This window comes from Aspergillus lucknowensis, assembly GCF_044049455.1.
Source record: "Aspergillus lucknowensis strain CBS 449.75 chromosome Unknown BJX67scaffold_4, whole genome shotgun sequence".
NCBI classification, from domain to species: domain Eukaryota; kingdom Fungi; phylum Ascomycota; class Eurotiomycetes; order Eurotiales; family Aspergillaceae; genus Aspergillus; species Aspergillus lucknowensis.
The window spans coordinates 250,710-262,978 of NW_027263548.1; the positions used below are offsets into that span (position 1 = coordinate 250,710).

The window sequence follows — 12,269 nt, forward strand, 5'->3', positions numbered from 1 at the left end:
TCGCTCTGATCCTGTGGGAGCCTGGGAGGTGAGTGTTCTGGTGGTGCCGTTGACCGCCAAGCCCGCCGTTTGGGATTGAGCATGTCATCCCGAAGGAAATGCATTATTAACGGCTCCATCGAAGAGACCGAACAAATAACCTTGATCGTTGCTTTGTTCTTTTACAATAAGCTCGACATTTCTCAGGAGCACACAACTCCGCACCCGGGGCTGTAAGCATAACGGTACGCCTGTCCCCTCTCGTGGGTCCGATTTCGTCCCAACCAGCTCTTCCCCACTGTGACATCGACTATCCAAACCATCACTCAGCGTTCATCAACTCGTCTTCCGAGCAACTCACCCCAACTTTACTCTCTGGGTTACCTTCTGAAGACCACCGTTAGGACCGGTTTTGTTTTGTCTGACCTTTTGGGACGGTTCTTTTTGTTTCATCGAACCCCCTTCCGCTCCCCAGCTATACTCTCAGTTTCAAGTTCCGCCACATCCCACCTTCGCCGTTTATCGAGATTATCTCTATCCCTCCTTCCGACATCCGAATGGACGTCGTGGTCCTAGGACCAAGGCGATAAATGATGCTTACGGAATGTGAAAACATCCTTGGTCGCGGCCTTTTACGACTCCCTGCGGAGCACAAGTACCGCTATGGTCCCGCGGCGGAGAAAGCCCTACTAGAGCTTCTCTTTCGCTCACTGGCCGGCCACAACGAGGAACGTCTCAAGAAACTCTTCCCAAACGGATTACCGACCGGGTTATGGAAATTAACAGAAGCCCAAGGTGCTGTCGAAGGTGCGGAGTACACGGAAGCCGCGCGGGGTAAGCGTTGTGGTCATATTTTTCGGGCAGGAGAGGCGACATACAGGTGCACAACATGTGGGGTGGATGAGACCTGCGTTCTCTGCAGCCGGTGCTTCGATGCTTCGGATCACAGTACACATCAGTACGAGATCTATTTGTCGCCGGGGAATAGCGGATGCTGCGACTGCGGCGATGAAGAGGCATGGCGAACATCGCTGTTCTGCGCGATTCATACAGACAATGGGGAAAAGAAGGGCAAGGAGCCTGTGCGGCCTCAGCTTCCGCAGGACTGGGTGGATAATATCAAGTTGACCATTTCTCGCGTCCTTGACTACTTCTGTGATGTTATCTCATGCTCACCGGAACAGCTACGGCTACCAAAGACAGCGGAAGCGATCAGGAAGGATGAAGAGGCTTCCCGTATCCACTCCGGATGGTATGGAGAGGGACACGAGGTGGAGGAAGAGCCGGAGTTCGCTCTTGCGCTATGGAATGATGAGAAGCATACGATTCGAGATGTTGCCGAGCAAGTTAGTCGAGCCTGTCGGGAACGGGATCGATTTGGGCAAGATCGAGCTCAGGAAACGCATGAGTACGGAAGAAGCGTTGTGAAATACTCAACGGACCTCCCGAGACTATTGCAGGTCTCGAAGGTCATTGAGCAGATAAAGGTCACCGTTACAATCCGGTCCTCCCGCGACACATTTCGTGAACAAATGTGTGGAACGATTGTTGAATGGCTGGAGGACATTGCCGGATGTAGTGTTCTCGATGACAACGAGATACTGCGCCAAACGATTTGCGAAGAGCTTCTTGGTTCTTGGAGACGCGGCAGCGGGGCATTCAATGCTGATATTGGCCTGCAGGGCATTGATGACCACTCAAGAACGGATATAGAGACAGTCCGTACTGTGATGGTCCGCGTCACTCCACAGGGCGAGCTACTACCTCCCGATGAAGACGATGAAGACGATATCGAGAACAGGAATGACGATACAAATGAGGAGGAAGATGCGGGCGTGATGGAAGAGGAGTTTGTGGAGATGGAGGCTCAAGACGCTGCTGACGATGGCGATGACGAAATGGAAATTGAGCTCAATCGGCTAGCGGGTGATATCGTGGGTGATGGCGATATGGTTATGGACGGTACGGATGATGCTCTACAGATTGCACAAGCGCTACTCGGGTTTACTCATCCATTCCCGGGCCGGCAAGGTGAGCAGCGTGAGCGACAACAAGAACAAGCCCATTCAAACAATGAGTCTCCTGGAGCTGCACACAGTGATCCACCCACGGGAACACGTGATCGCCACGAAGGCAGTAACAACCAGAATCTTTCGCCCTACACACCCATCCCCAGAACTCTTTGTCGTGTGAGGCGGTTGCCTTCCGCACAAACACCAAGCCACTGGCAGGTTCAGCCATCGGTCCCAGTGACTGGTGAACATGTTCCTCCTTACGAGGACCTGTGGCAACGGACACGGCTTGATTGGATGATTTTGTTCGACCTAAGGCTATGGAAGAAAGCCCGTACCGACCTTCGCGACCTCTATTTGGGCACCGTGGTCAATGTACCACAGTTCAAGCGTGTCATGGGTCTCCGTTTATCCGCTCTGTATACCGCACTCTCTCAGCTATATCTGATCGCCGATAGAGAACCTGATCACTCAATCATAAATTTGACCTTACAGCTTCTAACTGCTCCTTCAATCACGGAAGAGATTGTGCTCCGCGGAAATTTCCTAACAAAGGTCATGGCTATTCTATACACCTTCCTGACCACAAGGCAGGTAGGTGAGCCATTTGAAGTCAACCCGATTGCAACATTGTCTTTTGACACTGGGGCGGGACCCCTGAACAATCGTCGACTTTATCACTTCTTCTGCGACCTACGGTACCTCCTGCAGTCTGAATATGTGCAAAACCGTGTGCGAAATGAGGAGCAGTACCTCCTGCAATTCCTCGATTTAGTCAAACTCGCGCAGGGAGTTTGCCCCAATTTGCGTGCTGTCGGTGAGCATGTAGAATATGAGAATGATGCTTGGATTAGTGCATCAATTCTTACGCGGGAGATAAACCGGCTGTGTATCTCATTTCGTGAGGCTTTCAAGAAGCCTGAGCTTGACGGAGGCCAGAATCTCCTTCGAGCGATCACGGTGACAACAATCGCAACTGTGGTTAACTCGGTTGGCTGTGAACGCGAACGATTCGCAGAGGCAGAAATTAAAGAATATATCCGGTTCAAAACCCTACCACCGTTTGACTTCGAAGTTGGTCAACCGGAACGCCTCCCTCGCTATCGGGTAGTGGACTTCGTTGTGGAAAAAGGTGCAATGAGCTTCCACCATCCCCTTCACTATACATTATCGTGGCTGCTGGGTTGTGCCCGCAATGAGCGACAAGATACACTGCGTGAGGTTCTTCTCAGCGCGGCCGAGGTTGCCAACGACAATTTCATCTTGGACAGTGATCTAGAGCCTGAAGATTTACTACTTGCGATGTTTGACTATCCTCTCAGGGTATGCGCCTGGCTGGCACAAATGAAAGCTGGCATGTGGGTACGCAACGGTCTTAGCCTGCGGCATCAAATGTCGCAGTACCGAGGAGTTACCTCCCGGGAGCTCGGCTACTATCGTGATATCTCTTTGCTGCAGGCGGCGTTGGTGACCTGTAACCCCAGTAGGGTTCTTGCGTCAATTGCAGATAGGTTCGGAGTTGTGGATTGGATGACTAGGAATTACATACCCCGTGCTGGGTATGAAGATGCTAAAGTCGTCGACGTCGTGGAAGAGTTTATTCTCCTATTAATCGTGCTCTTGACTGATCGGAAGTCGCTTGCCGCTGATGGTGACCGCGATGCTTTGACTCGCGAGAATATGAGTCGTGAGATTGCGCACGTTCTGTGCTTTAATCCCCTCTCATTTTCTGATCTGTCGACCCGTTTGAGTGACCAGGTACGGGACTCGGATTTGTTCCACGACATTCTGGACGAGATTGCCAGATTCCGTCCGCCGGAAGGCCTGAACGACACTGGCACATTCGAGCTCAAACCCGACTATATCAGCTTAATCGACCCGTACAGCGCTCACTACACGAAGAACCAAAGAGATGAGGCCGAGGGCATCTACAAAGAATGGATGGCCAAAAGGGTCGGTAAGCCTGCCTCGGACATTGTCTTCGAACCGAAACTGCGGCCTCTTGCCTCTGGCGTCTTCTCGGATTTGGCTCGCTTTACACGCACTCCCCTCTTTGCGCAGATCGTACACCAGTGTCTGGATTATGTGGTGTCGTCCAAAGACCGTACGCCGACGATACCGTCCACTCGTGTCGAGACTTTCCTCCAGGTTGTTCTCCATCTTATCCTTTCGGCCACCCTGGAAGACAATACAGACGAGGACAGTATCGATGAGGAATCTGCGGAGTCTTTCGTTTCTCATGCGTTAACCAAAGCCCGAGCTACCCAAGTGGGTAACTTAACCCTTGTTGGCCTTCTAGAGAAGATTTCAGTCATGAATGAGTTTTCTACATGTGGCCCAAAGATTCGGCATATCTTAAAACGCCTCTGGCAGAAGCGGCCTCGAACCTATACCTCGGCCACAGCTTCGCTGAAATTCCCTTTCGACAGAATTGAAACCAACTCCCCTGCCATCGACACTGATACAGAGAAAGAGCTCCGGAAAAAGCAGGCTCTTGAACGACAGGCAAAGGTGATGGCCCAATTCCAGCAGCAACAGCAGAATTTCCTCAACAACCAAGGCGCGATTGACTGGGGTGGTGAAGACTTTAGCGACCTGGAGTCGGAGCCTGAGGTTATCCCACAGGCCAAGCTCTGGAAATACCCCAGTGGCACATGCATTCTGTGTCAGGAGGAGACTAATGACTCCAGACTCTACGGTACATTTGCTCTCGTCCAGGAAAGCAGCATATTTAGGCAAACTGATATCCAGGATGCCGACTGGATTCGAGATGTCCTCAAGACACCCTCAAATCTTGACAAATCTGCAGAACATTTACGCCCGTTCGGCGTTGCGGGTGAGAATCATGTAACAGTACGGCGGCTTGACTCCTCAGGTGGGGAGGTTACAGGGGAGAAGATCGGCCTGAGTAAGGGTTTCAACGCGAAGAATACCGCGCGCGGCCCTGTGACAACAGGTTGTGGGCATATCATGCATTACACCTGTTTCGAGGTTTACTTTACTGCCACGCAGCGGCGCCATACCCAGCAGATCGCTCGGAATCATCCAGAGCGCCTGTCTTTCAAAGAGTTTGTCTGCCCACTGTGCAAGGCTTTAGGGAATGCTTTTCTCCCTATCACCTGGAAGGGTAAGGAGGAGTCATATCCTGGGCCTCTGAACACCAAAACCTCATTCGATGAGTTCGTGAACCATGAAGTCAAGTCCATCCTCTCGCACAGACTGAACCACGCCCTGCTCATGGAGAGTGGAGACTTGCCAATACAGTCGTACCAAGGGCTATACTTGGAATATCTTTCCAAGACCCTGGTACCTCCGCTTTCCGGGAGGGTAGATCAGTTGTTGTCGTCTTCGCTCCCTTCTACGGCCCATTATATTCCACCGGCCAGAATCCCCATGCCTGGCGTGTTTCCACCGCAGGAGGAATCTTCCGCGCCCAGCCCCCCGCAGCCCGCCCCAACTCTGAGCGAAAGTCCCATGTCCGAGCTTCTTCAAATTTACACAAGACTAAAGCAGACTCTCCGGCTAAATCATGTCTATTCTACCTTCAGCCACCCTCCGGAGACAACGAGCAATGATGATATTGTTCATACCGACTCCTTATTTCAGAGCTTCGGCTTCAGCATCGCTGCGGTTGAGATTGCGCAGCGTGGTGTTGAATCCGAGCAAGGGTCCACGCTACTCGACAAGATACCCCAGTTGACCTTGACACATCTGCGCGTCTTGGCCGAAACTGCGTTAACTTATGCATCAGTTGGGGGCTTGTATAGTAACAATGGCCCTCCTAGCCGGGCTCTGGAAGAGTTCCATGAGATGCATCGTCAAAAGCTATGTCAATTATTTGTTGGCCATCCAGTTTTGGGCGGAACATCATTGCTCAACAGCATCCACGAGATTGAGCCTTTGTTCTCCAAAGACACATTTGTGTTCCTGGCTGAGTGTTCGCTAGCCCTTCGTCCTGTTCTCGATGTTGAAATTCGTCACTTGATCCAGATGTGCTACGTGGCTGAGATCGTCAAGGTTGCCGCCAGCTATATTCTCTGGCCTATCGGGTTGAAAGAAGAGTTAGCGCAACATGGGGATGCACACTACCTATTAGAGATGGAGCTCTCTGATGGACGGTTCGAGATGACTCGCAATTTCTTCAACACCGTCGTTGCAGAGCTCAAGGCTAACTCCGTAGGACGCGCAAAGGGGTCTTCGTACCCTGTTGAGAGTGGGTACGTCAAGGAGGGCGAGGATTCTGCTACGCCAGGGGTCATCATCGCGCTGCGACGTCTCATATCGAGCTATGCTTTGACATTCCTGCGCAAGGCAGTCATTCTCCTTCACGTGCAATATGGCTTGGAGTTCCCCAATACCGGCCTTAACGATGTAGGTGTGTCAGAGCTGGACCGTCTCACCAAGGCTCTGGACATGCCTTCTCTCGATGCCATTTTCTCATCGACAAAACCCGCCCGCAAGAGCCGGAAGCCTTTCGACGCCATGATTTCTGGGTGGATCTTCCACTGGAACGCGTCCCGCTCGGGCATCCGGATCGCGGACAATAAGATCTTCCCTAGCCTCCCCCATCCCGCTATTTTCGAACTGGTCGGTCTCCCGAAATACTTCGACAGCCTGATTGAATTAGCCAACAGGCGGCGATGTCCGAAGTCGAAGAAGGAGCTCAGCGATCCAAGCATCTGCTTGTTCTGCGGTGATATCTTCTGCTCGCAGGCAGTGTGTTGCTTGGAAAACGGGTTGGGCGGATGCAACCAGCATGTCCCAAAGTAAGATTTTGCACTATTTTTTCTTCTACCATTTCTAACTGGCGTGATCAGATGCGGCAAGAACATCGGCCTCTTCATCAATATCCGCAAGTGTATGGTCCTCTACCTTCATAACCAGAGTGGATCATGGCATTATGCGCCCTACCTCGACCGACATGGGGAAGTCGACCCTGGCCTCCGACGCAACAGGCCCTTGATGCTCAACCAGAAGCGGTATGACAGACTCCTGCGTGACGTGTGGCTATCACACAGCGTTCCTGCGACTATTAGCCGCAGGCTGGAGGCTGATGTCAATAACGGCGGATGGGAAACGATTTGAGGATTGCATGGCGAAAATGTCATATTATGGTAAACTTAGACGAATTCTCTTGCTGTATATTCTGTCTGTTGCATTATGATATGCTGTGATGACTTAGATTGCGGCCTCGTCGTTTTGTTCAAAAGCTAATCTGAGGGCATACAGTGTGATTTGTGTGATGGCGAGATGTCTTAAGGTAGATAATATGTACTCATTGTGAATAAGCGGCGTTTTAGCAATGACCTGATAGTCGAACTATCTCATCCAGTGCGTCGGATATGATACAACAACTACGATGCCCAACGATGACTTCAACGGTATATCACGTGACTAACCGCAGCTCCTCCGATCAAAATGGCCAGACTCCAGACGTTTTCCTGAGCTCCAATGCAACTCAGCCTGGCGCGCGGGAACTCAACATGGATATCCAAGTCGTTTTCTAACACCTTGTCCTTGTCCCCGTTCTTCAAAATCATCCCACCATCCATCCACTAAACCTTCACCATGAACAACGAGCAATTCCGCCGCCTCCTCTTCGACAACTCTCCCACTTCCTCGAAACCAAAGAGCGGAAGTAGCACAAGCCCAACCGGCAACGGTCAATCTCAATCTCAACCTCAATCTCTTCCTTCTACAGGCTACCATGCCTCATCTCATGCCGGCTCGACACAAGGGCCCGGAGGCGCGCTCGGGTCGCGAATGCGCTCGAGTATTCCTATGACACCGTACGCTTCCCTCCCTGTCCTATCCCGATCCAATAGACGGGGTCCTAAATTTTGGACAATAATTTTGCTAACGATTTATGTGACTTTTGCAGCCGCACAGTTACGAAACCCGATTTCGCCCGCCAACAAGCCGAATACAGACGCGATGCGCAGAATCCACACCCGAGTAAGAAGTTCAAGTCCTCAGCTGCGCCGAAGGGGACGAAGTTGCCGAGTGGGTATCAGGATCGGGCTGCGCGGTTGAGGGAGCTTGAGAGCGCTGGTGATGCTGGCCAATCCGGATCTGGAGCTGAGGAAAAACTACAGGTGCTCGAGGAGAGGTTCAAGAAGGGCCTTATTGATGAGAGTACGTTTTTGAAGTTACAACGGGATTTGGGGGTTGGTGGTGATTTGTCTACTACGCATATGGTTAAGGGGCTCGATTGGGATCTATTGAGAAAGGTGAGAGCTGGGGAAGATGTTGAGAAGAGGGAGGGAAATGGCGACGCCGGCGGCGGAGATGCGGAAGGGAGAGGGAGCGAGGAACGAGTTCCTGAAGGTGATGGCGAGGGCGAGGAAGTAGATGTGGATGAGGAGTTTGATAGGGTTCTAGATGGGAAAGAGAATGCTGCACTCCCTTCTGCGCCGAAGGAGAGGGAGAAGAAGCATGGAACTATGGCACCACCACCGGCGCCGGTGTCCGCGCAGAGAAAGACGCGCGATGAGATCCTGAGGGAGCTGAAGGCGAGCAGGGCGGCGGCAGAGGCGGATGCTACAGCTCATGAGCCGGCGTTAGGTTCTCGGTTCAAGAAGATAGGCGACTCAAAGGTCGAGAAAAAGCGGTTCATTGAGCATGACGAAAATGGCCGTCGAAGGGAAGTTCTGCTCATTACCGATGCTGAAGGGAGGACGAAGAGGAAGACGAGGTGGCTCGACAAGCCTGGAACTACTGCAGCCCTTGCCACTCCTAATAAAAAAGCAAAGCCCCTGGGGATGGAGATTCCCGCGGAGATCGCCGTCAAAGCGAAGGCTGCCCGGGGGACGAAGGAAGAAGACGACGATATCTTCGAGGGTGTGGGTGCTGACTACAATCCATTGGGTGATGCTGGGTCTGATGAGGAATCATCCGAATCTGAAGAGGACGACGCGGTTGCCACAAAAGTGTCCCAGAAAGCACCTGCCACAGAGATGCCGAGTGAAACGGCCAAACGTCGGAACTACTTCGCAACAACCACGACCCAGGAAGAGGTGGAGAGTGACCGTGCTAACCCTCTGACCAAGGATCCCGTTCTTCTTGCTGCTCTCAAGAGAGCTGCTTCCCTGCGACAGGCATCGACGGAAAACGCTCCCGAGGGTGAGGAAGTCGACAAAGATACGCTTCTCCGGCGGAAGAAGTTCCTTGAAGAGGCACGACGACGAGAAGAGCTCGATGCGATGGACATGGATTACGGATTCGGGGGTAGTCGCATCGACGATGATGAAGACGAGGAGGCCGTGGTACTAGAGACGCGCGGAGGGACGAAGAGGAAGCGCGGACCGAAAAAGAAAAAGGGCGACAAAGATAGCGCTGCTGACGTACTTGGAGTGCTCGAGTGGCGGAAGAAGTCCTGAATTTGCTGCCGTTCACACCACTGATGAAGTCACATTCGCTTCATTGCGAACTCCGAATACCCGCCAGGCTCCTATCAAGATGGAACCCGGAACCAGTTCCAGGCAAGCTTCGCGGAAACCACCAAGCCCCCAGGGCCTTAGGTCCGAGCTCAGAGGGCCTGTTTTCGAAAGCTTCAAAAGGGAATCTTTCAGTGCTAATAACCCGCTCAATCGACGAGAGCCTGATCGATAGAGATGCCAGGACCAGGGTCTCAGACCGACACAACGTAGCTGTCTCATTTGGGAAGATGAACTACAGTGGAAATTTAAGGACAGAGACCTCTGGTTTCAAAGCTCTGAGGGGGTTGGTTGCATTAAGCTCCTCACACGTTCCTCTCTGCTCGTAGCATGAAACATAGCGTCGACTTCCTTCTTAGCTCAACCGATACTCCGCGATCATCATGCTTTAAATACAGAGTCTAGCCAAAGTAAAGTAATCGCTTCTCCCCCACGGGTTGATCCTGGAAAAGAAAAAGAAAAAAGAGTCATTGCTTCACTTCCTACCTCCCCAGTCGCCCTCCATGCAATATCCTACTCTCCTTCTCGGCTCTGGCGCCCTAACCCTCCCCCTAACAACCGCCCACACCGTCGCCTGGACAAAAGGTATGTATTGCTTCGGCGGCCCGGACCCCTCAACCGACAACCCCAACACAAACACAGCCGTTAGCCCGCTCTACGACCTCGACCAGTCCGACTGGTGGTTCCAGCACGACCGCGGCTGCGACGCCGCACCCCCAGCCGACGGCGAAGTCCTCTCCCTCCCAGCGGGGGGCACATTCACCGTCGAACTTGCGCACAATCGCGCGATGACCTCGTTCTCGTACGAGGGGCAGTTCGCCTCGGACTGGCCCGATGGCAAGGAGCACCCCGAGGACTGGAGCGGGCCGGAGGGCGACTGTATCCAGGACGATGGGGCGCTGCATACGAAGAGTTGGGCGACGGCGGCGGGGACGGCGTTCGCGATTAGCTATGCGGATAGTCTGGGGAATGTGACGATGGACGATTTGGTTGTTTTTACTGTTTTGGAGCAGTGAGTCCCGCTTTCCTCTCGAGCGATTCATCCGGCGCAGAACGGGGCTGATGGGTGCATTGCTCAAAGCACACCTTGGAAACGTCTAGCGACGTACGAAGTCCCCGCAGATCTTCCGGCTTGTCCTGAGGGCGGCTGTACATGTGCTTGGCTTTGGGTATGTTTGATCCCAAGTCGAGCTAGCTCTCCCCGTTTGACTGACTGGCTGACTGGCGATATAGGACCCCGACGGGTGTGGACAGCCGAATATGTAAGACCACATGCCCACCCAGAACTCTCTCCACGATAAAATTGAATACCCTCTAACAATACCAGATACATGGCCGGTTACAAATGCGAAGTGAGAGGCGCCACGTCAACGAAGCAGCTCGCCGCCGCGCAGGCTCCGGTATACTGCGAAGACGACTCGAGCAAGTGCGTCACTGGCGCGAAGCAGATGATTGCCTGGAATCGTAAGACAGATCCCTACTCTCCGATCCCTTCTTTTGTCATTTGCGCTGTGTATGATATTATCGGCGTCCTGTGGTGGTGGCTGACTCGACGACTCTGGATGAAGAGAAAACAGGAAATCATGTCGTGCCCCCTTCTGGGAAGACGCCGATGTATAATGCCGCTTGGGGATTCAAGAATGGTATGTGTTGCAACTTTTCTGAAGTGATACCACTATTTTGTCCGAGGACGTTAATGGGACTAGGTGCGCAAAATGATATCTTCGTCTAGGCGTCTGGGACCGACGAAAACAGGGGTCATTAACTGCGCTGATAGACTTGCTTTGGAGTGCCGTCCGAGTCAGTATCAATGATTTGGAATGTGTTTCTTGACATAGACAGCATTTCTGGAGAGTATATATGCCACACAGGACGATCCCTGCTGACAACCACGGGTGCCGTAGAGGTGGATACATAACAAAGCATGCGTCTTGACCAGCTATATAGCGGTCAATCCAAACAAAGGCACAATATCTCTGGCACTGGCCTGGTGGGGGGTGTTCGAAATCATATACACAACGTAGCCAACTTGAAGTGCGTACTCCGAGTATTGTTCCTTACTTTATCTCAGAATCCTCTCTCGACAACGATGGATTTTTACCTCCCGAATGGCGAGGGTATTGTAGCAGATGGTAAGCGAGGCATGCCATGAGGCTACTATTATTTTCGGGATAAAGAAGAAATGCCCCAAATTTCAGCAATTCATTAGGTCGTAGCCCTCGGTGATGTGTTCACCATGCTGTCAATGCCGGAACCAGTATAAGGCAAACTCAATCGGACCGTTACAAGTCTTCAGGACCCATGCTTCAGCCTGACGTGACAGATTCAATCAGGGAATCTCTAAGTGGATCCAAGGCCCTTGTGGCAAGCAAGCAAACATGTCGGACGCATTCGGTTGTTGTCATCTCCGCCCGGCTATCGTCAGGTACACCACTGTGTATGGACGATGGCGGACGGTGCTTCGGGCCATCCACTGTTAGCCATAGCCGGAACTGCCATCACAGTTTCGGCGAGAGGCACTCACAATTGCATGATGGGTCACAGGCCACGTCAACATGAACTCGAACCAGTCATAAAATCGAGCGCCGACCACATATCAAGAATCCAGGCTCAGCGATTGGCCCATAGCGCAGGTTCAATCTTCCAGCGGTGTATGGGGACCACGCTGTCCGTTGTTCGTCCATGGCTCAGTGTCACTGTGCGTATGTATGAAGGTTACTGGGACCCTGTAACTGGATGAAAAGTGTGGGCATCCGTCAGAACCAAAGTGCAAGTCGGTCTCGAGGTCTTTGAGCTTGTGGGGACTCTTGTGGACAGAGGATCAGTCTTCGAGATGTTGGAG

At 52.4% G+C, this 12,269-nt stretch overlaps 3 protein-coding genes across 3 annotated transcripts; all 3 read left to right on the forward strand.

The window, feature by feature from the left end:
• Window positions 1-128: 128 nt before the first annotated feature.
• On the forward strand, window positions 129-7,440 carry BJX67DRAFT_343203 (putative ubiquitin-protein ligase E3 component (UBR1)). Its single transcript, XM_071028124.1, has 2 exons — window positions 129-6,757; window positions 6,809-7,440. The coding sequence occupies exons 1-2, from the start codon at window positions 570-572 to the stop codon at window positions 7,074-7,076; spliced, it is 6,456 nt and encodes a 2,151-aa protein (XP_070889946.1). The 5' UTR covers window positions 129-569; the 3' UTR covers window positions 7,077-7,440.
• Window positions 7,441-7,559: 119 nt separating this feature from the next.
• On the forward strand, window positions 7,560-9,370 carry BJX67DRAFT_377588 (uncharacterized protein; the record flags this gene model as incomplete). The annotated part of the gene is made up of 2 exons (XM_071032140.1): window positions 7,560-7,764; window positions 7,881-9,370. The coding sequence occupies 2 exons, from the start codon at window positions 7,560-7,562 to the stop codon at window positions 9,368-9,370; spliced, it is 1,695 nt and encodes a 564-aa protein (XP_070889947.1).
• A 560-nt stretch (window positions 9,371-9,930) lies between these two features.
• On the forward strand, window positions 9,931-11,159 carry BJX67DRAFT_377589 (lignocellulolytic auxiliary activity family 14 protein; the record flags this gene model as incomplete). Its single annotated transcript, XM_071032141.1, has 6 exons — window positions 9,931-10,439; window positions 10,509-10,596; window positions 10,661-10,689; window positions 10,755-10,891; window positions 10,996-11,070; window positions 11,134-11,159. 6 exons carry the CDS (start codon window positions 9,931-9,933, stop codon window positions 11,157-11,159), a joined length of 864 nt encoding a protein of 287 aa, XP_070889948.1.
• Between the last annotated feature and the right edge of the window lie 1,110 nt (window positions 11,160-12,269).

Excerpts from the sequence above, each read along its gene's own strand:
- BJX67DRAFT_343203 (XM_071028124.1), top strand. The coding sequence starts at position 570 with ATGATGCTTACGGAATGTGAAAACATCCTTGGTCGCGGCCTTTTACGA. Across the intron at positions 6,758-6,808 it reads TGCAACCAGCATGTCCCAAA|ATGCGGCAAGAACATCGGCC; the intron begins GTAAGATTTTGC and ends TGGCGTGATCAG.